At 40.1% G+C, this 23,191-nt stretch overlaps 1 protein-coding gene across 1 annotated transcript; it reads left to right on the top strand.

Moving 5' to 3' along the window:
• Window positions 1–1,317: 1,317 nt before the first annotated feature.
• On the top strand, window positions 1,318–20,994 carry hs3st2 (heparan sulfate (glucosamine) 3-O-sulfotransferase 2). Its single transcript, XM_085783817.1, has 2 exons — window positions 1,318–2,122; window positions 19,668–20,994. The coding sequence occupies exons 1-2, from the start codon at window positions 1,611–1,613 to the stop codon at window positions 20,284–20,286; spliced, it is 1,131 nt and encodes a 376-aa protein (XP_085639943.1). The 5' UTR covers window positions 1,318–1,610; the 3' UTR covers window positions 20,287–20,994.
• The last annotated feature ends 2,197 nt before the right edge of the window (window positions 20,995–23,191 follow it).

Genomic DNA, 23,191 nt, shown 5'->3' with positions numbered 1-23,191 from the left:
TTCACTTCGGTACTTTACCCTTTTATTAAGAGCGGATTGCCTTGGAGCAGTAAGTGTATTCTGCCACCTAACTTTTCTCCAATTTCATTCATTTCTTATACTGCTTATTGCCGAGACAGTGCGTCAAAGAACCTCCATGCAGTGGACATAATGGGAAAAAAAACAAAACACACATTTCAAAGGAGGAGGATTCGGCCACGTTCCTCCCCGCACATGCATGATCATTTTTTAGTGTCCATGTTGAGATTGAACTCCTTTTTCTTCATTACTTAGCTGGGATAAAATGTCAGGCCTTCCCTACAGCCAGCAGTCCCAGACAGAACCAGAATGACAATGTGTTATATTCATATTTTGGTATTTAAAAACTGAGCGAGCATGAATATTGCAGCTGCTGTTTGGCTTCACCGCATAAGCTCTTCACTTCTTTATAATGAAACAAAAAACTTTTAACCATGACATTGAAAGAGCTGACATTGAAACTTTGCATTCCAGTCTGCATCCAGCTTACATCATGGCAACACAGAGGATCAAGTGTGATCTTGACTTTCAGAGGCTGCTAATGCCTGGGCGTGTGTCTGTGTGTAGGCTATGTGTGTGTGTGTAAAGAAAACACTCAGCATGTAGAGAATGCCACTCGGCCTTAATAGGCTGAATCGCTCTGATTCAAGTGAAAAGCAACAATAGTATTGCACAGCAGAAAATTGATTGTAAAACTGTTGATAGGTGCTTTCAAAAAACCAGGTGCTTTTAGCGTGTCCCTCTGAAATGAAGCCTGTTAGAAATACACTGAATGTTACAAAACTTGTGTCATGAAGCCCAGTTATCACACATACACACACACACACATACTGCAGCACAGATATCCTGAGGTTATGGCATTAAAGCTCAAAGGATCCTCCAGTAATCACTGGCATTTTCCATTTTTATGTTTCCAAGATATGAAGTTCCGGAAAATATTCGTGATGTTCCTTTAAAAGATAAAAATGCATATTGAATTATGAGCATGTGCATGACGTCAGGAGGCTTGATGAAATATTTATAGCCAGTAGCCTAAGTGCACATATCTTCACAACTTCATTATAAGGGAAAGGTGGGCTATGCATTCAAATGCAAAGCTGAGGCGAGCAGAACAATCACGCTGGAGAGTTTTTCTTTTTCCTCTTCTTTTTTTCTTTTCTTTTTATTTTTTTTGGCACTGATAACGCACTCGACTTTTTTCTTTTCTTTCCCGATCCACACGCAACAAGGAGAGGAGGAGAGAGAGGACGGAGATGGATGTGGAATTCCTTTGGGATTTATTTTCAGTGTTTGGTCTAAATGAGTCTCTTCAAACTTCTTAAGAACAACTTAAAGGAGAACTGACTGCTTCGCTTTTTCTGCGCGGATTCATATTCTGCTCCAAGTTTCCTCGCGCACTTCAGCAGCCTATGAAAAGAAATAATGCGAGTTACGCGCGGTTGATGCCTCCAAGAAGCCACCCCTATTCTCATAATATGCCAGTCTGACTTTGGAAACCTGTGTTATTGCCAGACTCCGACCGACCGACCGCAGACCAAGAGAGGAGGAAGACTCCGATGGAAAATCATGCAGCACTTTGAACCCATGGAGACATGGCACATAGGTTCCTCTCATCTACCAACAGATTCAGCGCCAGATTCGCCTTCATATTCACCGTGTCACTGTCTTGCACCTATTTATGCTATAGTATCATTTTCTGTCGCAGCACAATCATGACAAACCGGGGTTACGAGGGGAAGAGATGCCCGCCGAGCAAGAACGCAGGAGGGAAGAAACTTCTTGGAAATTCAGACAATTGCGCTTCGCTGGAAGTCAGGTCCGCCCTGGATGAGGCGGCTGCCCGGCGAGGAGCAGGTGATGTCCGCGACCAAACTAAAGCACCTGCCTCGTCTGGAAGTCACTGGACTGACTTGAAGTTGAGAAACATGAGTGTCGCGCAGAAATATGGGAATAAGAAGCTGCCTAATGCGTTAATAGTCGGGGTAAAGAAAGGAGGCACCAGGGCGGTGCTGGAGTTCATCCGGATACATCCAGATGTGCGCGCACTCGGAACAGAGCCGCACTTTTTCGACAGAAACTACGACAGAGGGTTGGACTGGTACAGGTGAGGAAAACGTGTAAGAACTTAACAGTGTAGTAGTTATATGTGTTTCTTTGTGTATTTCTGCACATCCTGCACTGATTTTACTTCTGTCACCCAGCGCAGCGCCCTCCCTCCCGTCCTGATTAGACACTTTGATGCCCAAACGCTCATTAAACTTGTTTCCTGACAAGCATGAACACAAGTGAAGTCAGAGGCTGAGACACTTCTTATTTTTACTCAACAATGCATGTTAAATCTTAAGTGTCAGATGCCATTTGTTGCCATAGACTATAACTAATTTACACACATACACTGAGGCTTAATGTCACCATCAGGGTCACAAGTTTGATTCCACTTTTGAGTCTGTGTGATGTTGTTGTTTTTCTCCGTGCTGCTGCAGATGTTAGCTGTCAGCAGTCTTAAACAGACAGCTCCACCAGGCTGATGTAGGATCAGTTCACACAGTCACAGCAAACAGATGTCACAAGGCGAGCCCCCAGGTTACCAGCTGCCTTCAAACAGCCCACACCCCAGCACAAAATGTTCTTGCGTTTTCACGGTGGAGGTAAAGGAGCTCAGAAGGTGCAACAACACCCACCCACCACCTCTGTGTCGCTCTCTTTCTATCTTTCCGTCTTGGTGGTCCCCTGTTGAATCCAGATACCTTCTCGAAATTAATATTCCATTTCCATTTTCTCAAATATTGAGTATCTGAGAAGCTCTAATTCAGATAACTAAAATTAATCACAAGGCTCAAAGGTCATGTTCTCAACAAATAGAAAAGATCACAGACAACCAGCAGATCATGGACCTTCAAAAAGCAACGCTCCCAACTCTGTAGATTTTTCAACAAAAAAAAAAAAGCCTTGATGATATTGTCTTATTGCATCTGACCACTGGAGCTGCAGACAGCTTTCCGCTCACGTACCCACAATGCCACCAGTGGGGTATATAGGAGCAGATCAGAGACTTGCCTCTAAGAGCATGGAACAAGTGATGAGGTCTATGCTGAGGCTGCACTGCAGGAAGGAAACAGCAGAGGCTGCAGCAAATTATCATGTATATGAGCAGCTGCCCATCATGTCTCAGCTAGAGTTTGTTCTCATTAGACATGCACGCTTATGAGGTGTAAGCATCCTCTGCACATACAGGTATATTTAATTATAGGATGAGCAAGTGAAACTCTGCCTTTGTCTATAGTGGGATAATAATTCCAGCTAGATTTTCTATAGTTGACTAGAGGAAGTGATGCACCACATCCTTGTGAAGAAAGCAAAACTATATTATTGTATGTAGGCTACTTAAACTATTGTCACTGTGACATTTTGATTCTGCTGGTTTGAAATTTAAACTTTCTGAAAGGAAAGTGGTGTAGAAATGGCACAATCAGTCCTTGAAATTGAAAAAAATGTTCATTTAAAGGTCTCATATTGATGACAGTGAGGTGTCCATGTAAGTTTTGATTATAAAGTAGATAAACAGATAGAAGGTTGATATTAACATGGGAAACGTATCAAAGCCTCAGTCCACAGAGAAATGCAAACAACCTGTGTTCGCAAACTGAGTCTTAAAATGAGCCATCAGGACCTCTGTGACTTTCTGATGTCACAACAGAGCAGTCACTTCTCCCTTGGCCTTGGCCACCTGGACCCAGCATCCAACCGTTTAGGATTTGGTTTCTCTAAGCGTTTTATTTTTTATTCAATTATTAAGAAAACAGTCAGCCAATCAAAAGAGAGGCTTCTCTGTGCGGATTGGTTAACATCAACCTGTTGTTACTAGAGCTCCAGAAAAGAAGCCTTATACTGTATAGAAGATGTATAACTAGTAAACACAAATATTTCTACATCTCAACACTTAAAATAAAACACCAGTGTTAAATATGACCCTTTACATTTTGGATTTAAACATTTGGGAGAAAAAATGCCTTAACATTAATTAAAAAGACTGCCTCATCCTGTTAATTTCAAAGTTAAAAATGTATTGTAGATAATGTCAGTGTGAGTCAAAGGGTACCCGTGCAGATACAAGACAATTTACCACACACACCGGCAGATACAGCGAGTGGCTGTGTGACGGAGTTATCTCAAAAGAAGCCTCATACTCGTGAAAGAGAATCAGACCTTTTCATCTTCAAACTAATGAACCAGAGGCTGTAATATCCCAAAACTGCATTAATGTAAGACACAAAACACTCCAGATCCCCCTGGTTGTAAGTTAAAAAGCAAACACTATGTTTAATAATTTGCATGTTTATTAAGGTCTCTTTTTTAATTGCAATCCCTGATATTAATCTTAATTTCCCACGTATTATACTTGGTTATTAAGCTTACACTGTTTGCATGCATAGGAAGGAGCTTTTTGCTTCAAACAATAGACATAAAACTTCCTGAGGGGCTACTTTACAGACAGTTAGTCTTTATTGTTGTGTGTATTTCACAAATTACATTGATTTAGGAACAACACATCGACAAACAAAGGCGCCGTTCTTTGTAACAATTAGCAGAGGGAGCCGCAAAGCCTGTTAAATACCTCAGCAGATACCTTGGCGCATAGAGATATTTAATATGGGCTCAAAAGGATGTTCCTTTTCAGCGGTGAAAAGGCTGATTCAATTATGGAAATACATGCACACACAAGGCTAAATGTAGATACAGAGTAAAGTCAGAGTCAGTTGTACATATTGATATAGTAGGTGTTCAAGCATTAAGACATCACACTGACAAGAGTGAACCAAATAAACCAGTTAAACATCTAAACGCAGCAGAAAGAACATGATGCAGAGGAATGTTTTAACTGCTGAATCAATCTTCAGCACATCAGATATCATCCTGCCCCACCAGCAACCTGCCATCATATAAATCAACCATCCTAATGCAGCTTAATGATGCAGTAGCAACCATTTACTTCATCAGTAAGCAAACTATTAGAGCAGAGGTTTGGACTTTTTGCACATGTTTCGATTTTTGTTTTCTCTATGTCACTCTAGATTTAAGTGGAGATGAATGGAGGTCCCTCACTGATGTGATGCCACGAAAGGAAAATTACAACACTGGGATATTGCACACTTGTCACAAGCTGACAGTTCATATATTCAAGATAAACACTTAAACAGCACCTTGGACACAAAGATGGGATTAATTCAGGCTGTAGCAGCCGTTACTCAACTTGACGAGTGACCGCGTGATGTTCATTATATCAGACTGGCCCTCTGTGATTATCTGTCACAGTGTTTGGGTTGTTGGCAGCACGTCACAAAATATCTTTCCATTTTGATTAGCTGTCACATTTGTCTTTATAGCAAGTAATATAATGTGTTTGTACGTTCTACATGTGATCCTGTGCTTTGTTTGCAGTGGCTGCTGTGAGCTTTCGTCAACAGCCCGGGTTATAAAAAGCTTTGTATGACTGTCCATCAATGCAGTTTCAAATTACAGTTATTTTATTATCATAATCAATCAGTTATCTCTCCCATTAAGCATTTTAGTGGCCAATTATTAATGACCCTCATCAAGCAATAAACACAGAGCATAACATCTTTATGTTCAGTCAATAAGCTACAGCAACCAATCCAAACAGCAGCTGCTCTGTTCTTTAGAATATAGTAGAAACCTGGTTAAAAACGAAGCATCAAGCTATTTTTAAAATTCAATTAGAAATGTTTTTATTGTTGGTCACGCTAGATGTGTCTCTCATTAACTATCTTAGGTGACAACTATAGCTTGAGGTGCCATTGAAGTTCAGGAACCCATGAGGATGAATTACCCTAACCCTAATGATTTTCTATCATCTAGTGCCGCCAACAAGTCAACAACTGTCTATGTGAATTTCATTAGATTTTGACTAATTGAAATCAGTTCTCCTCATAGCACTCTAGTGTATTACACATTAGGACCTTACATGCTAACTAGCATGCTTTTAACTGCCTTAAACTTAGCATGCTAATTTCAATTTGAGAACAGTGGCTTGACAAAATTAATATAATCCGTGTTACAGCTTTGTGGGGCTAAAGATGTCATCCATTAATTTTCTTCTGATTGAGTAAGTCATTTAAAAAAGTTAAAGGGACAACGAGGAGTTTCTATTTGGTTATAAAGTCTCACATTAATGTGGATAAATCTACGCTACCCACACTTGTTAATGGCTCCATTTTCGATCAATATATCGTTTTGTCTCTATCGTTATTTTGTTATTTTAATTACTGGTAGAAATGCTGGGCAAGCCGACCAGCATTTCCTTACTTTCGGTTTCGTGGACGCAGCCCGGCGGGTCATGGGAATAATGCAGCCGAATCGCCGTTTATGGTCGGAACTACGACGGTATCTGATCGTCTTCGAACCTCCGACTTACATTGTTGATGAATGAAAACATCCTTGGCAGGACGTCCGTCTTGAGAAGAATTTCCAAGAATTTCACCGTGCACGTGGAGGCTCATGGTAAATGTAGTGTGAAAACGCTTAGCTTTCCAAAACTCCTCGTTGTCCCTTTAATTATTGACTTTGTACGTTTTTTTGATTAGGTACTTTAAACAAAAGTTCCAGTCACCGACTTTTTCTAAACTGACAACAACGTCTCAAGCCAGCGTTTTTCTGTGGAGGATGAAAAGCTTCCGCGGTGACATGTTTCAAAACACCTTGTTTACGGCTAATGAACGTTGACCGGACAGAAACGTACATGACACCAAATTAACTCTTGTCAGTTTCAGTGAAGTGGCCAGTTGTTCAGTTGGCCAGTTGTTCAGTTCTGTTGCACAATCTGTCCTGTTACATTAAGCATGTGACGGATCATTTAGGCTCAGAAGAAAAATGGTGCAGTGTTCATTACTGTGCCTCCTGAACAGAACACACACGTGGCCTCATTTATTTTGTGCAAGGGTATTCGCATAACCGTACAGGACCTGATAAAACAGACAATTCACTGCTACCAATTTCCTTGAACTTGTCTGGCCACTTTTTCGATTCTCCGCAGAATCATAAAGATCAAACAAAAACACGTCGCCATACACCATCAAGACTTAAAAGGGCATCTCAGCTCTATTGATTTCACATGAGTCAGAGGCACTTCCAGTAGATTCCCTGAGAAGTGTTGAAATTGTATGAGAGGCTACAGCCACGAATATTCTCCAGGTCCACATTAATTGGCTCGGGGAGGCAGGGAGCTCTGGAACAGTATCATCAGAAAGGTTGATGAGGACAGAAAGTTAGATGGTTCTCATTTAACACAGAAAACTGCACATTATACAGCGAGGGATGGTCAGGCGTAACTCTGCATTCCAGTGCAGCTCAGAGACATGTAGTGGTTAACATTAATTACCAAACAAGTCTTTTGCAGACATTTCCCCAATGAGACCAATCTGAAATGTGAGATAGATGGTGCTCTAATTCCTTTAATAGAATAATTCGGCAAATAATGTGATGATGCATTGCTAAAGCATTAGTGTCATACAACAACCAATAACAGTTAAATCCAATAATATGGATGTTATGGATGGTCTGACTATTTGATATTCCTTATTCACCATTAATTGACCATTCTGTCAGTCAGTTAGCCACTTCAGTCCAAACTAGAATATATAATGAAAAATGTTTTATATTTTTTCCTGCAAAATGTTAATGCCAAACTGTCCAATCGATTTATGACTAAATATTGAAAATACACTAGAAACTAAAGAGATTTTAGTCTCAACTGTATTTTGTGCTAAATGCTAAGTAACCTCCTAAACGTTAGCATGCTGACATGTTAAACAAAGGTGAACATGGTAAACAGGCACTGCCACTGTCTTGCATGTTAGGGTTTTGGTGTTAGCATTGAGCTTGAGATCGAAGTGCCAATAGGCTTAATGTTGAGGCACCCACAGCACTTAATTAGTGCAGGAAAGATTTTTGTCTGAGTAAGGCTGATAGTCCACTGTGACTTCAGACACAACATTGATAAAAGTTTCAATACTGTTAACTTTAAAATCACAACTAGGCCACTAGTCACAAGCAGCATTACATGTACAGTAGCATCCCCTGGAAACATTTCCATTGTATTGTGTGATTTTGTAGCATGTGTATACTGCCAAATAGTTTTCTGAGTTTGCAAGTCATTTGTTTGTTTGTATTAAGTTGTAGTACATTGAGCTCTCAAGGCCACCATCGCCATCATTTAGAGACCCAAGTATAAAAGATCTGAACCAAGGTTAAAAACCCGAAAACATGTGCCCACTCTGCAGCAGAAAAACCAAACACTTACTGGACTGGAGTGAATTCACCGGTGAACCTAATCATACTTTGTTATAGGCTAATTGTGCGTTTCCTCAAACGACAAAGCCATTGATCAGCGTAACGATGCAGGTTTTTGGACACAGGTTGTTCTTAAAGTCATTAGTGTTACACTGTATTTTTTGCATTGTCACACAATTCTCTGCGGGTCCCAGGGATACCTTAGTGATGAATGTCTGCTTTGCCACTTGATGTGTCTTCAAAAGTCAGTGATCCTTAGCTCACATTGAGAGATTGTCAGCTTGTTAACTTTCCCCTCTTGGCGAAGCCGGTGTGTCCCTGACCGCAGATCAAATCCTGCCTGTGCTTTTCTTCGTCTGACTCCTCTCTTTCCTTTTGTACTTTCTCAACATCTGAGTAAAGTGTGAAAGTACTAAAGGTGTGTGGACGGTCCACTCTTCGTTTATAAATATCCTTGACGATCACATTGCTACAGGCTACACTGTAAACCTCCCAAATAACCTCTAAGAGCTCAGAATCACAATTTGTGTCCATAAAGATAAACTCTAAAGAGGCGACAACAGGGTATTATTTGTTACTTACTGTGTGCAGGACATAATTTGCCCATCACTGGTCATTCATAATGCCCCAGTGTTATTATAATGAAGGTTAGTGAAGTGAATTATAATATTATAAAACACTTTTAAAACAGCATTGCAAAAAAAGCCTTGGAAGATTAGATTTTGTGTCCTCACCAGTTGAAATTAGAGCAATTCATCAATTTTAATGCAAATTTGTACAGAAAAAAACAAAAACGCCAAATTAAACTTTAAGTTTTGAAACCGTTTAGGAATTCAGAGCCTTTCCTGTTTGTCTGAGCGTCTTTATTTCTGTGTCCGTGGATGCTTTCCCATGCCATATGTTAATGTGACAGCTCGTAGCTCAGATCAATTCAACTTGTTATTGCTCAAGGAGAGCAAGTGTCAGTCATTCCCCTCTGCAGACCAAACCATGAATAATTGTTATTTCAAAGAAAACAAGAGACAAGAATTGAAATGGCAGCGATTAAATAGGATTTGGTCCAAGGTGAAATATATTATGCAGTTTTTTTTTTACAGTATTGCAGAGCTGTATTGTCCTGCTATAAATATGTTTTGATGCCATTATTGTAACTGAAGACAGGCCTGGTGTTGAAAAGATCCTCAGTCTGCTATTTGCGACCGATTTGTCGTCAATTAGATTGGAGAAATAGATGCTTGATTCTCAGGACGCTAGATTGTGATTCACCTCTGTTCCTCACCTTGCTGGATTGGCCGCAGGATGGCTGTGTTCATCTGGACTGCTCTTTGTTAACTCTTAATAGACTTTCAAGGTGGCAGGCCTCTGTTGCCGGTGATTAATGATCAGATGTCATCACAGCTGTAATCTAAGTGAGTGATACTTTAATAATGGAGCGGCCTCTCCAGTGGCGACTGGATCTGCTCTGTCAGATCAGGGAGGAGGAGGAGGATGACACTTTTAGGAAGCGCTGTGGCACAGACATTATGAGAACCCACGCAGCATAAGAACATTTTCCCTGCACAGTCTACCTGCGTAAAATAAACTGTTAATGGGTTTGGATGGCAGGGAGCAGGTCTGTGTGCTATATTGGCTTTTCAGGACATTGAAGGACAAATGGTTTGTGTGAAACGCAATTTCCCAGAGTCAATTCCCCAGAAGTGTGGGAAGAAAGTTTGCAAACAAAGAGATTCGAAAACCCTCAAATCATTGCTTGACCCGTGATTATAAAACAAAACATATTTAAATGATATTAAAGGAATAGTTCACCAAAGAATGACATTTCCAACGAAATCCTTACATGAGAGTCAATAGCGCCCAAAAACGTCCATAAAACTACAAAAAACCTTGAAATATTCCTCCATACTGCTCGTCCACTGCAATCCAAGTGTACTGAAGGGATATAGTCCAGAGTTTACTCGAAACTATGTCATTTAGGATATTTTTACAGACTAAACCGTCCTGTATTGAATTTTCCTGCATGGGGTGTGTGAACGTAAGAGCGGCATCTAGGACTGTTTAGGCTGTAAAAATGTCCTAAATTATGTAATTTCGAGTAAACTCTGGACTATCCCTTCAGTACACTTGGATTGCAGCGGACGAGCAGTATGGAGGGATATTTCAACGTTTTTGTGTCGGGTGCTATTGACTCTCATACATGTATAAGGATTTCATTGGAAATTTCACTCTTTGGTGAACTATTCCTTTAACTACGAACCCCCATCCTGGGTCTCCAGATAAAAAAACTATTCATCAGCATGAGGGGGAGTCAGTAATGACTGAATTTCATTTTTTGGTGAACTATTCCTTTTAATCGTGGACCGAAAATGAACAAAAGGAGAATTTGCTACTGTTCAAATCAGACAAAAATGCAATACTTGGAAGCTCCCAATTGAAAACACAGCCATGTCCAGAAAAGCAATTATCCTGAAGTTACTGTGACAGGCTCTCAGGACAGTGCACAACTCAGACGCTCATTTAATAAGCCTGAGCCTTATAACCAGACCACAGTTCTTTAGTCAGTTAGCCCAACTTTGCATGGCATTTGCATACTGTAGTATTTTTTTTCCATGTGTGTTCAGCCCTAATGTATTGTTCACTTTTGTGTCATTATAATTAAATCAGAAGTTAGCTGCTGTTTTAATTATTTTTGCGATAGTGTGTGTGTGTTGTGTGTGTGTGTGTCTTTTCAGCTTTGCAGGAGCTCTGATAACAGTTTTTGAGCAACTCCTTTGAGAAATGTCACCATGAAGCATGGTGACATTTTTGTTTCTACAGCAGAGCTTTTTGTGTATAGTGTTACCAAGGACTTGTGACCATCATGGCTCTGCTTGCTGCTTACTGTGATAACACACAGGCAATGAGAGGAGCCCTTTTTTTTCCTCATAATCCACTGTGTAACTGTTTTGTTGTTAAATTACTCCAGAGACTGGACAAACACAGCATGGAATGGATACTTTGATTCAGGTCTCTCCCTGGGCCTGCCTATGAGGCTGCATATTGTTTAATAGGCTGGGCCCCTTATTAGTGGTTGTAATGACAAACATTTGTTGTCCAGTGGGAGGTAAAGGCCGTTCTCTAAATCTACCAGTCCCTGACCCTGCAGAAGCACTTCACATTGTGATTAATGGCTTCGAAGTTCCCAATCAGATCGGGGTTTGCCTGAAATCCTCCAACTCATTAAACTGCTTTATTAGTGATACTCTGTTTGCACAATATACCTTGATTAATTGCAAGTGACGGACATTAAACACTGGTTAGTTCCCAGATGATTGGGTGAGTGTGAATGTTATGGATACATGAATGAACTACTGGACAGTTTTGTAATAACCTATAGTTTGTGTGCAGCATAAACTTATTTTTTGTCCAAAGCTATAACATGAAGAATTGGTGTTTGATGTCATAGGTCTACATTTCACCATTATGTCTGAAAAGGTATTAGATTTGCTTCCTCCTTATGTTTGTTCATTGTTTTGAATGGGATTTTGCATTTTGCATGTATTGCTGTGTTGCATTACAATTTTGTGTTTGCACTGCAAACATTTACAAAGAACTTGTAGAGAGCTGGCAATATGCAGCATTCAGTTTTAAGTTCAAACCAGACTGAAATGACAGTAATAAATTCTGAGTTCATTGATTGTTCACAAAGAGATGATTCAAAGCTGACCTTTACTTGTTCTGATGGTCTGCATCCCTGATGAACCCTGGCTGATCTTTAGAAGTTTAAGTTGTTCAATAAGACACACTGTCTGGAGCCGAGCAGTCTGCACTTTCACTGCATTTGTTCAGCTGAGCCTTACACCATCAAAGACACATTATATAATGGAAGTAATGTAGCAATCTGCAGCTTTATGTTTTTTCCACATATTGTACAGGGGATGCATCTCAATTTAAAGCGTTGCACCAAAAAGATTCACAGAGATAAAACTTTGTTTAGATTGTTTGTCACCAAGATTTTTGTTGATACATAGAATTTGTGTTTGGGATGAGCTCTCTGGAAAAAGTTTACTTTTTGTTTTTGATCCGTCAGCCATGATATGTACAGAAGCTAAAGTCTCCTCTCTGAAGTCAGCCATTGTTTGACAAACTTTCATCACCATTAGTCATAGTATGCCTAAACTCTTTGTATAGCTAATATTGCACCGTGAACAAATTGCATTATGTTTGTTGAGCTCTTAATGTTTTCTCCAACAGTAAACCCAAAATAAAAGTCAAATTTAACTTAAAGCCCCTACAAGGAACTTTCAGTTTGTGTTGATTTTGGCGGTCCCTGTGGACAAAAGCAATAGCATTTTGCTGGAATGCAGCGCGTGCAGTCTCCGATTTGAGTACCGTAAAATCGTTTCGTCCGTGGTCTGACCCAACCACTGCCTCCCGGTTTCACTATTAGAAATAGCTTATCTTCACACCGATGGGCTCAATCACAATGACAAAACTTATAAATAGATCCTTAAACCAACATCTGCTTAACATAGTGATTTTAAACATACCGCAGCTTAAGAACTGGATATGTTGTTGTTTTTTAGTGCACAGACACAAGGCCAGCCATATAAACATCTGACTGCCTGACTGTCTGACTGATCAAGTTACATCATAGGTCTGCCTATATGAAGTTACACCATTGGTTGGCCACCAAAAGTTGTTTTCCCAGTGGCTGATGTATTTTCAAAATTGCTGCAACTTTTCAAACTGCTTTAGAGACTTTTCTTTTTAAAAGAAAAAAGTATCCAAGAACAAATAAAGTAACTTAGATGACAAACTATTTTTACTTCCTATAGAGAGTCACTGTTGGTGCCCTGTGGAGAGAGGCATACCTCACCCTCTGTGTCTACTCTGTTCAGAGAGCAGCAGCAGTTTGTTCACCCAGACAGGCTGTGCACTGTGTAACAAAGATATCCTGTTGCCTCTAACTTTTGTTCAAATTGATAGTTTAGCATGTTAATACAGTCGTCGTATTTCGTTGGTGTGCTTGGTGTTTTTCTCAGATAAAGCTGTGGTTGTAAAATCTAACCCTATTATAGCTGTGCAGAGCAGCAGCTTGGAAAATGAGATCTGGTTAACATTTCATCTTAATTGTCACTATTCTACTTTGTTCCTTGTCTGACACCAGAAAAGAAAAGCATGTAATAAATAAGCACAGCTTTACTGTGAATTCAGCTCTCTTAAAATACTGTAGGAGGAGAGGTAGAGTCAGATAAAGGGCTGAAACTGGCTGACACTAGGTGGAATTCAAATTCGATGAGATGAGATCAGATGATATCAGTTATTCTCAGCGGCTTCTCAACAGATTCCAACTATTATTATGGAACTACCGCCTCGATTCCATATGCAGTGCAGCTATGGACTAGGTTTTGTATTGTATTGTTTTCATTAGATTTCCTCCAGACGAGTGTGAGCTCAGTGAACCCTTTAGGGTATAAAGTGGTCATCTTGACTGGCTGAGTCCACAAAATATGAAGAACATTCATCTTTTTCTAACAGCAACTGAGAGCGCCCCTTGAGAAGTAAAAGGTTGTTTAATAGAACAACCAAGACACTGACAATTATTAAGTTGCCTGCAAACGTCAATGAAATTGTTACATTGATTAGTTTTCAGCGTTAGATGCTTTGCTAATTATCTGCTCCAGGGGTCGACACACTTCAAAATATTGCACCCTTTAATTACCAGTGTTAATTTTCTGCACATATTCCTGTTGGGCCTTGCTCTTGATTGGCCAGACTATAACAGTCTAATTGTTGTCCTGCACCGACTCTGCCGATGTAGAAACTGCAGCACACGGGCTTCTCCCAGTGGAAATGCATACTGCAGAAGAGAATGGTGTATCTGGGTTTAATGGGGAGTCCTTGGCACTTTCAAATAAAGACATCCATGTTTGTGGCTTATTCCCCCATAATGATATAGCAGCATCCGGGGGGAACTAAAGTGTGAACCCTAGACCTACTGCTTCCACCGCACCAACAGAGATAAATCGTTCTGCAAGATAGCCAGCAGGCTCGTTCAGGGTCACTACAATATGCAGACCAGCTTTCAGCACAGTGTGGCTCATTAATGACTGGCAATGACTGTTCCCACTGTTGACCCTGACTACCTGTAGATAAGTGTTGCAGAAGGATGCTCATTTAGTTTTTTTCCCCTCCTCTTCTCTCACAGCATGGGTGATAGAGCTAATGTAAAACATGTAATCAAATTATTACAGAGGAGAATTGCTAGAATAGTAAAAAGCATATGCAACACTGACAAGGTGATTATTTTATTTCTATTCTCCCTCCAGGCATGAAGCTTGAAATCAATGCTGTTAGTTGCTGATATTTTTTGTGTTGTGTTGTGTTGTTAAGTAACCAAGATCCAGCATCCTCCAATTGTTTTTTCACCTGACTGGCTGAAAAACAAAAAAAACAGCATATTTAATAATGAAGCTATGTGGCGTAGATTGTGTGAAGAGATTTCTAAGCCTGTTTAGTTCCAGTGCTTGCTTCCTCTGTTTCCATGTCGGACATTATCCTCAGTAGATTATGTTAAGATAGTAATAACACAAATTCTCCCCGTTGTGAAGGAGCCCGAATCAAAGACTTCGCCAGGAGAGAACATCATGTGCATACCCATTAGTGGCTGCTCACACACCCCATTTTCTTTCACTTCCTGTGATGTTCGCTCGGATGGAGCTGGTCCTCACTGGTGCTGTTTTTTAAGCCTTTTGTAGTGCAAGAAATGCTCTTTATCTGAGAGAAGAGATGCACTGAAATACAGAAAGTGCTAGATGAGGGTTAATAATGCAACTACTATTAATAGTGAGTATCTAGACCCCTATTTCTATTTAGTTAAAGACGTTAATTTGCTGGAATATGGAGAATAAAACACCATACAAACCATGATAATAAATTAAAGAGATAGATGTCAATGTTTAATTCAGACCTTCCTTTAAAAAAAAAAAAAAAAGTTGCCCATAAATTACAAAGTGGGATTGTGCAATTACAGCATCAAATCCAATACTGAAGCATCTAGAACAAATTAGCTTTCAGCCATGTTCTCTTATTTAACCAGGAACAGGTCTCATTTACAGTATTGAGCAGATTGTCCACACCTGAGTTAATTTTCCCAGAGTGATTAAAATGTCACAGCCAAGTGCGTAATGCATCCTGACTCAATGTTTCACCAAGAATTGCGTGAAAGACTGTAAATTACCCCAAAGAATTTAGTGTTGACAGCGAGCGAGAAGGCGGTAATCAATCAGGACAGTCACTCAAATGTCAGTTAATCAGTGTGTGTGTGTGTGTGTGTGTGTGTGGGAGAGCAAGATGTTCACATTAAAGTGTATTTTGCACTCTTTTACTTTTCTACTTTTTGCACACTTAGAGATGCTGATGTTCCAGCAACATCAAGCAAGTAAGTACCCTCCGAGCGATTCCATTAGAATTACAATCATGTAGATTTTCTAATTGCAAGTAATTATTACAAGGCAAGAACTGAACAAGCTTTTAGTGAACGCACCCCAGAACCTGCTGCGGTAAAGACCCACAACTTTATCTATTGGTTTCAGATGCTGTGCACAGTGCTGATAGTTTCTTGGGGGCACGAGAGAAAAAGAAAATTCCCTGAAAAGTCCATTTCTGACGGTTGGTTCAGACACCTGCCTCAGGTATCACATGCTCCTCTCCTGGCCCGGTTCCTGCTATCTCAGTAACGAACAGATACATAAATGAGGCTGCAGCTGTTTGAGCAAGCAAAAGGAAAATATGTGTTGAAAATGAGAAATCTCTGCTCATCACTTGCAGTCTTTTTGTCATATCACTTTAAAAAGGCACATATGGCCATTAACAGTTAATGTGTATCCATTAAAATCAATTTTGTGATAACCAGACATATGAACGTGAACACATGCATTGTTTGTATCCCTCCTGGTGTTCCTCATTAACATCACTTCAAGACGGCCAACTTGGAACTCATATTGGTCCAGGCTGCTCCCACTGACATGAAAGCATCCCGTATAAATGGCACTGATTTCAATAAAAAATAAAGGCTGGCATGCTTTGATCATTGGATCGCACCTTGTCCTCCTCGGCCACAGGAACGGCTCATCAGACAATCCTTTGAATAGACAACTGACAACGACAGGTGAAACATCACACACCCGGAGCTCGGACCACATGGCTGCTCTGGCTATCAATTTAATGAGTCACTGAGCAAGATTAGAGTCATAGTTTAGGTGACGCGCAGCAGACGCTTCTGTTAATATTCTGTTTTCGTATAACCTTGCGTGATAACAGATAATGAAGTTGCAATTAATTCATCACATAATTGATAGCAACAGGTTCTCAAAAGCCTTTCAGGACTTATTGATCCATCAATGACAATTATTTTTGAATGAGTGCAGATTTTTTTTTACTCCATTTTAAAGTGCCTTCAGGGCGTGACCGAGGTTCAAAGGAGTTGGGCTCAGTCTCTTCATTATTCAGAGGGGTAACATGCAACAATTGTTCATCTTGTTTTCCACATGGTTTTGTTCATTGTTTGCGATTTAATTGGCACTCTAGGTAATGATTATCCCACACAGGTCTTTGCACTTATAGCTAATATTAATAAATGTTTTTGTTTCTGCATTCTGATTGGTTGACGAGCAAACTAGTAAGGTGGTACTGTATCAAGTGGTAACCATGTGAGTAACCAAGTCTTCTTTGTGTTTTAACCCTTATGGACGTGTTTAGGAAAACTGGATACAACATTTAAAGATGGAACCACATTTATTCCTCTAAAAGTCGCTCACAAAGCGCATACTTCATAAAAGCCTCTGCAGGCTTTCACACTCTTCACTGGTTTTTGGCCTGAAGGGAATTCTCACCACCAGAGTCCCAAAGTCAGTATTAGGGTTAGAAATCGGATAAAATAATTCAATCACATGGCTCTCTAGACTTTCAGAATCTTTCCGGTAAAGGATTAACTTCTGAAAGTCAGTTCAGGGAGTTTGTGACACTGAAAATGTTATTTACTATATGACAGCTGCTCTTTTTTTCCACTCATTGCATATGGGAAAATAGTTTATAGGACTGTGGATCATTTAAGTTACAATACCCCGTCTGGCCTCCGCAATAAACTCACTTCAGGGCAGCTTGGTAATGGTTGTCAGACCAGCTCCAGGTGTGATCCAGATGTAGGCTACCACCTTGTGAAAGTGTGTTATTTCCATTCCCAGGTTCAGATCCTGATCACAACAATAATAAATCAATGTAAATAAGGTCTAATCTCTGCACAGACTGTGATGATGCGTCCAAACTTTAGCCTCTAACGACAACAGCAGAACAGATGACCAACGGATGAAAATAAATCAAAGCAGCAGAGCGTGTATTGTTGTTCTTTGTGTTATAACATTAATAAGCCCTCTTTGCACTTTGATAATAATTGATCCCAAAGATGCCACTGGCCTCTCGGCTTCAGATGCATCAGAGTTTTTACGCTTATATTTCCTCCTTGCCTAGCTCAGCCCCTTCAGTGTTGTATAGCTTCAGTGTAATGGTCATGTAATTTATCCAGGGCTGAGACTCCCTGGGAGTAAACAAACATAACAGCTGTAGAAATCAATAACTCAAGGTAAGTTAGCACATGTTGCAACCTCTTGTGATGGACAGGCTCACTTGGAGTTGTGTGGTTGGTAGCCAACGAAAAACAACCTGTGTGAGGAGGAACATCTTGGTGTGAAATCTCTGTTTAATTTAACATCATTATTTTTCATCATACTTTGGTGTGTGTGAGTGTAAACATTCTGTCGACAGATCTGAGCTGTGTATACTTATATGGTCGACCCCAGACAGCTGTATTTTTTTTTCCTTTTCAATATTTTAAGCGCAGCCACATCTCTGACCTTTCACTGTATGTGTTCACATTGTCTGCACAGTTTTGAACCAGCAACACACAGGATATTCTCCTCACCTACACAATCGTCATCTCCAAGGATGATGAAAATGTACAGAGTTGACAAGGCAGATAACGAAGACAGTTTCCTCAGCAAACACCCGAAGATCTGTTTTAGATTCTGCACCTCCTGGAAAAAGGCTGCAAGTTTTTTTTAATGTGTAGCAAAAGCTGTTTGAAAAGGTGCTGTTCTCATAAAAGATTGATAGTTGCCTAGTGGCCCTGAGGCACCCAAGCCAACAACTCAGGATTCATAAATAAAGCTAAATGGATCAATATTTCCAGGACTTTAGAGGTAACCTATGGTTACCCCTACTTTGAGAGAGAAAGCTTGGAGAAAGGTTAGGTTTTAATCGAAGGCTTCCCACCATAATAATAAAGAAAGTGTGGCATTTAATCATCAGAGCTGTGTGGTAACAGCCGAGGTCCACGAACTGAGCCATATGCTGCGATACAGAGAAACTCAGACTCTATATCATCCCTATTCATTGTACAATTTAGGAATTATTCACCCTCCAACCTGCAGAAAGCTGTAGCATCAGCAGCGGCGCTCCAACGCTCTGCTATTAGGGAACTTTTCACTCCTCACTCTTCTATTTAAAGAAAGCAGGAAACAAAGTATGGGCGTTCTAAGAATTGTGTAATTCATTGTCTCGGCAGTCAACAGCAGATGCCTCTTAATCAACTTTTATTGAACCAAAGTGTCAAAGCGGAATGACGCATTACACCGGGAAGGGAAAAAACTCACAACAAATATGACAAATGGAAACATTTGCCTGTAGTTTGTGAAGCCATCATCTTGGCAGCATGATGATGATAATTATGATGCATGTTTGTGTTGTACAAGCTGTTCTGTCACCAATGAATCTACATTTACATTGTGTTTATCCAAGCTGGTACTATTATTTCAGTTATTTCATTATAGTTTGCCTCCTTAAGCCTTTGAAATGTTATAAAACTGTGTTTTATAAGCAATTAGTATTCCTGCTAATGTAACAGATCTGAGAGCTAATTCTCATGCTGAATATAACTTAGTAGACTTATAGTTACTTAATGTTTGTAAATTGAATTTACACAGTACTGACACATACAGTATAAGCCATGTTTCTGTGGTTTTTACTCCCCTCTTAATTATTGTGGTGCTAGTACGACCCTAAAAAATGTAATATAAAGTCCAACAATCCAATTTACATTACATTAGCAGTTATAAAATTGCATGTTAAGGCTGAGGTTTAATTGAATTCAGAGTATTTGTAGAATATTATAGTAAAAGTTCCCACTCACTTCTTCATTTCTATCCTCCATGAGGCACTAAAGTCATGAGGAAAAGCTACGGGACAGGAAAATAACAGCTCCTGCTGACTCATCCATCTGTCTTTTATTCTTTTGTTTCTCTCCCAAGGGGACTAATGCCACGAACACTAGACAGCCAGATCACATTAGAGAAGACTCCCAGCTACTTTGTCACCAGAGAGGCACCGAGACGCATCTCCAGCATGTCTCACGAGACCAAGCTGATTGTTGTGGTGCGCAACCCGGTCACAAGAGCCATCTCTGACTACACACAGACTCTTTCCAAGAAACCCGACATCCCCACGTTTGAAGAGCTGGCCTTTAAGAACAGAAGTTTTGGTGTTGTCGACACTTCCTGGAACGCCATTCGGATCGGGATGTACATTCTGCACCTGGAGAACTGGCTGCAGTACTTTCGCTTGTCACAGATGCACTTTGTGAGCGGCGAGCGGCTGATCACTGACCCGGCGGGCGAGATGGGCCGCGTGCAGGACTTTTTAGGCCTGAAACGAATAATCACGGACAAGCACTTCTACTTTAATCGAACCAAAGGCTTCCCCTGTCTGAAGAAGCCGGAGAGCAGCAGCCAGCCACGCTGCCTTGGCAAATCCAAGGGGAGGACTCACGTACAGATCGACCAGGAGGTCATAGAGCAACTGCGGGAGTTTTATAGGCCATTTAATATCAAATTCTATGAAACTGTGGGACAAGACTTTAAGTGGGATTGAGGGTGCCATACAGAAACAGTGCTGCTTTTAAGAATGGCTACCTCGAGAGACATGCTAAAATATTAATGAGGGTATCTTCAACAAAATGACAAGTTTATTGAAGTATGTATAAATTCATAAACTAAGAATATATTTAAAAAAGAAACATACAACTCGGGACATCATCATAAATGGTGTAACGACATGATGCAGTGTTCTGATAAGTGCCATTTCTTAAAAAGATGAAGTATAGACAAAGCTGCTTTTTCTTTACTGCATACAGGAAGTGACAGATGCATTCATCAGTAAGCAGCCAGAATTAATCCATTAACCACAAACCACCAACTCCAGGCTGACATTTATGACACTGCTTGAATATTCATCACCCAACTTGCTTATTTATTCCTCATTTCAGCTCAAAATTAAACCACTGGTCTACAGTTACAATGAGCTCCCGACATGATGTTGCAGCAAAATGTGAAATGAATAAATAAAATCATCCTGTCGGTTATTCTGCACTGATATCTGTTGACCAAAGCTCACAGGCAACAGTGGGAAATTTATCGAATAAATGTACTGTAACTGAAGAAGAAATAAAAAAATAACGGCTCTATTGAGAGACACTGTAACAATGGTAAAAAATTAACCGTTTGTTAAACTCTACTTCAACTTTTTCTGTGTTAGTGTTTTTTGTTTGTGATCATCGAAATAAATGGAAAAAGTATTAAATTCAAGGATTAAGTTGAGATATTTTCTGCTTTTCTTACTTTTGCAAATGTCTAGCATTTAGTAACGTTGTCTGAGAACAGAATACAATCAGATGCTCCCTGCAGTTATGAGCTTTGCATCACAAACACTTGCATCTGATCAAACCTGATGCCTGATGTTCCGTGACATCCAAGGCCATACACATATAGGAATACAGGTTTCATGTGTTAAAGAAATTCATATAAATCAGGACATTTCACTAAATCTCACAGAATATATGACAAAGTTTGTATTGAACCTCTTGAAAGTGAAAATGTCCGTTATCAAATGCTGCCATGCATGTCATTGATCTCATTAACTTTTAAGATTCCTCTTTTAACGGATTTCTTCATGCTCTTCCTCTGAATGGGTCTCAGTACTAAGCAGAAAGATTAACCTCCTGAATTTGCGCCCTCAAGCCAGTCAGAGTTGTCATTAATAATTTCCTCTGAAAACCCCCAAAATCCTTCAGACAGAGGAGAACTGCAAAAAAACAGATGCATGAATTGAAATAAAAATGTAAAATAGAATACAATTCATAATGCCACAGGAATATGAACACAGATCACTGATGACCTTTTGTGTCCTGATGCAGTTTTAGATTTAACTTTTGTGGTATGTGTTTTTTTTTGTTAGACGCTGCTTTGTGATTTGTATTTATTTATTTATTTATTTATTTATTTATTGGCCAATCCATTTGTTTGCAGCATGAAAAATTCAATGACAGATTTAGTCTGGAGGCGGAGGAACAGTGTGAATGTCCCAACAATAATTAGACACATGCTCCGTGAATTCAACCAGGCACATTTAAAGGAACTGTCAAACTTCATTTGAAGAGTGTCCATTAAAGCTGAAAGAAGGTTTAATGGGCCCTGAAATCTGTGCTTCACATGATGCTCTTGTTCAAATGTGTTGCAAACACAAATTTGCCAGTGAAGTGGTGTGCATAATTGTCATCTTTTCCAAGTAAACACGTCTTATCGGTTTTTGATCCTCCACAGTGATGAGGCAGTGCAAGTTTATCCAGGGAATGCAGAGACAAACTCTGAACTTATTCATGTTATTAAAGCAGAAGTAAGTGATATATTTGTGTTAATATAAGTCTTAAATAGTTATATCTTCCGACAGCAATCACTTACATAGAGTGTTTGGTCTGAAACACGGGTCTGTCAGTCCCTCTGCTCTGCTCTGAGCCGAGGAGAAAACATTTATCGTATCCTACAGTTTTTATCCAATGAGGAGAGAGAACGGCATGCAGGGCTGTGTGTGCAGCCAAGGAACGCCGTGAATGTGGCGACGTAGGGACGAGGACTGTTATGGTGCGTTCAAGGAAACTCGTATTTTTCCGACCGTGAAGTGGTACCAGTTCGATCTGGTACGAGTTCACGGGTCAGAAGTTACGAGTGGCCGTTATAGTGACTTTCACCGGTAAAACAGGTCGGAAAAACACGAGTGGGTTGCCTGGAACGCTACAAAGTCGTAAGTTGTGACTTGAAGCTGTAATTTACGATTTCAAAAGCCTACCTGGAACGCAGCATTAGCGAAAACGACCGGACCACTTACTTCTGCTTTAATTGTTCTGAAAGATTATTTGATGAGAATGTGTGATCAACTGTATACAGAATATAAAAGCTCTGTGACCTCTTCCATAGGCGTTTCCTTTTGCATTGTGTAATCCCCCTCTGCAGGGTTTTGAATTGTGCAGCCCCGTCTGGTCACACTACCACTAATGTGCAAATGTGACAATGTGACCTTCCATATTAAGGAAATTAGACATTCACTTGCTTTCCGCCGGTGCTCCTCCAGTACATGTCCAATGGCCAACAGCAGTATTTAAACTGTCATTTGTGATAGTCTGCATTAATTTTTGATTAACCTGCCAATGCCGTCTGCAGCTGCCCGCTACTTAGAGAGCCGTCAGCAGACATGCCAGTTTAGCAATAAGCTCAACTTTATCTCAGCTCAGTTAATTATAACTTTTCCCCCAGAATGCTTAGAGCCTGACGACATGGCACCGAGAGAAGCCTCCCACCACCGCTGTCACTCCGTAACATCCAATGAATGCTCTGATGTGTTATCCGTCCTGCATCTGACGACCTTCCGTGTACCTCCTGTTGAAGAACATTAGGGCAAATGTTTTATTTTGAGGCTCCTGACAGAACACGTTGAAAAGAAAATG

This window comes from Trachurus japonicus, chromosome 8, assembly GCF_045865225.1.
Source record: "Trachurus japonicus isolate A0001 chromosome 8, Traja_1.0".
Classification (NCBI taxonomy): domain Eukaryota; kingdom Metazoa; phylum Chordata; class Actinopteri; order Carangiformes; family Carangidae; genus Trachurus; species Trachurus japonicus.
This window is presented reverse-complemented; position numbering and strand designations above follow the sequence as displayed.

What these genes read in the sequence shown, in the direction of transcription:
- hs3st2 (XM_085783817.1), top strand. Translation starts at nt 1,611, where the DNA reads ATGGCACATAGGTTCCTCTCATCTACCAACAGATTCAGCGCCAGATTC. An exon ending in AGAGGGTTGGACTGGTACAG is followed by an intron (nt 2,123 to 19,667) that starts GTGAGGAAAACG and finishes TTCTCTCCCAAG; the next exon opens with GGGACTAATGCCACGAACAC.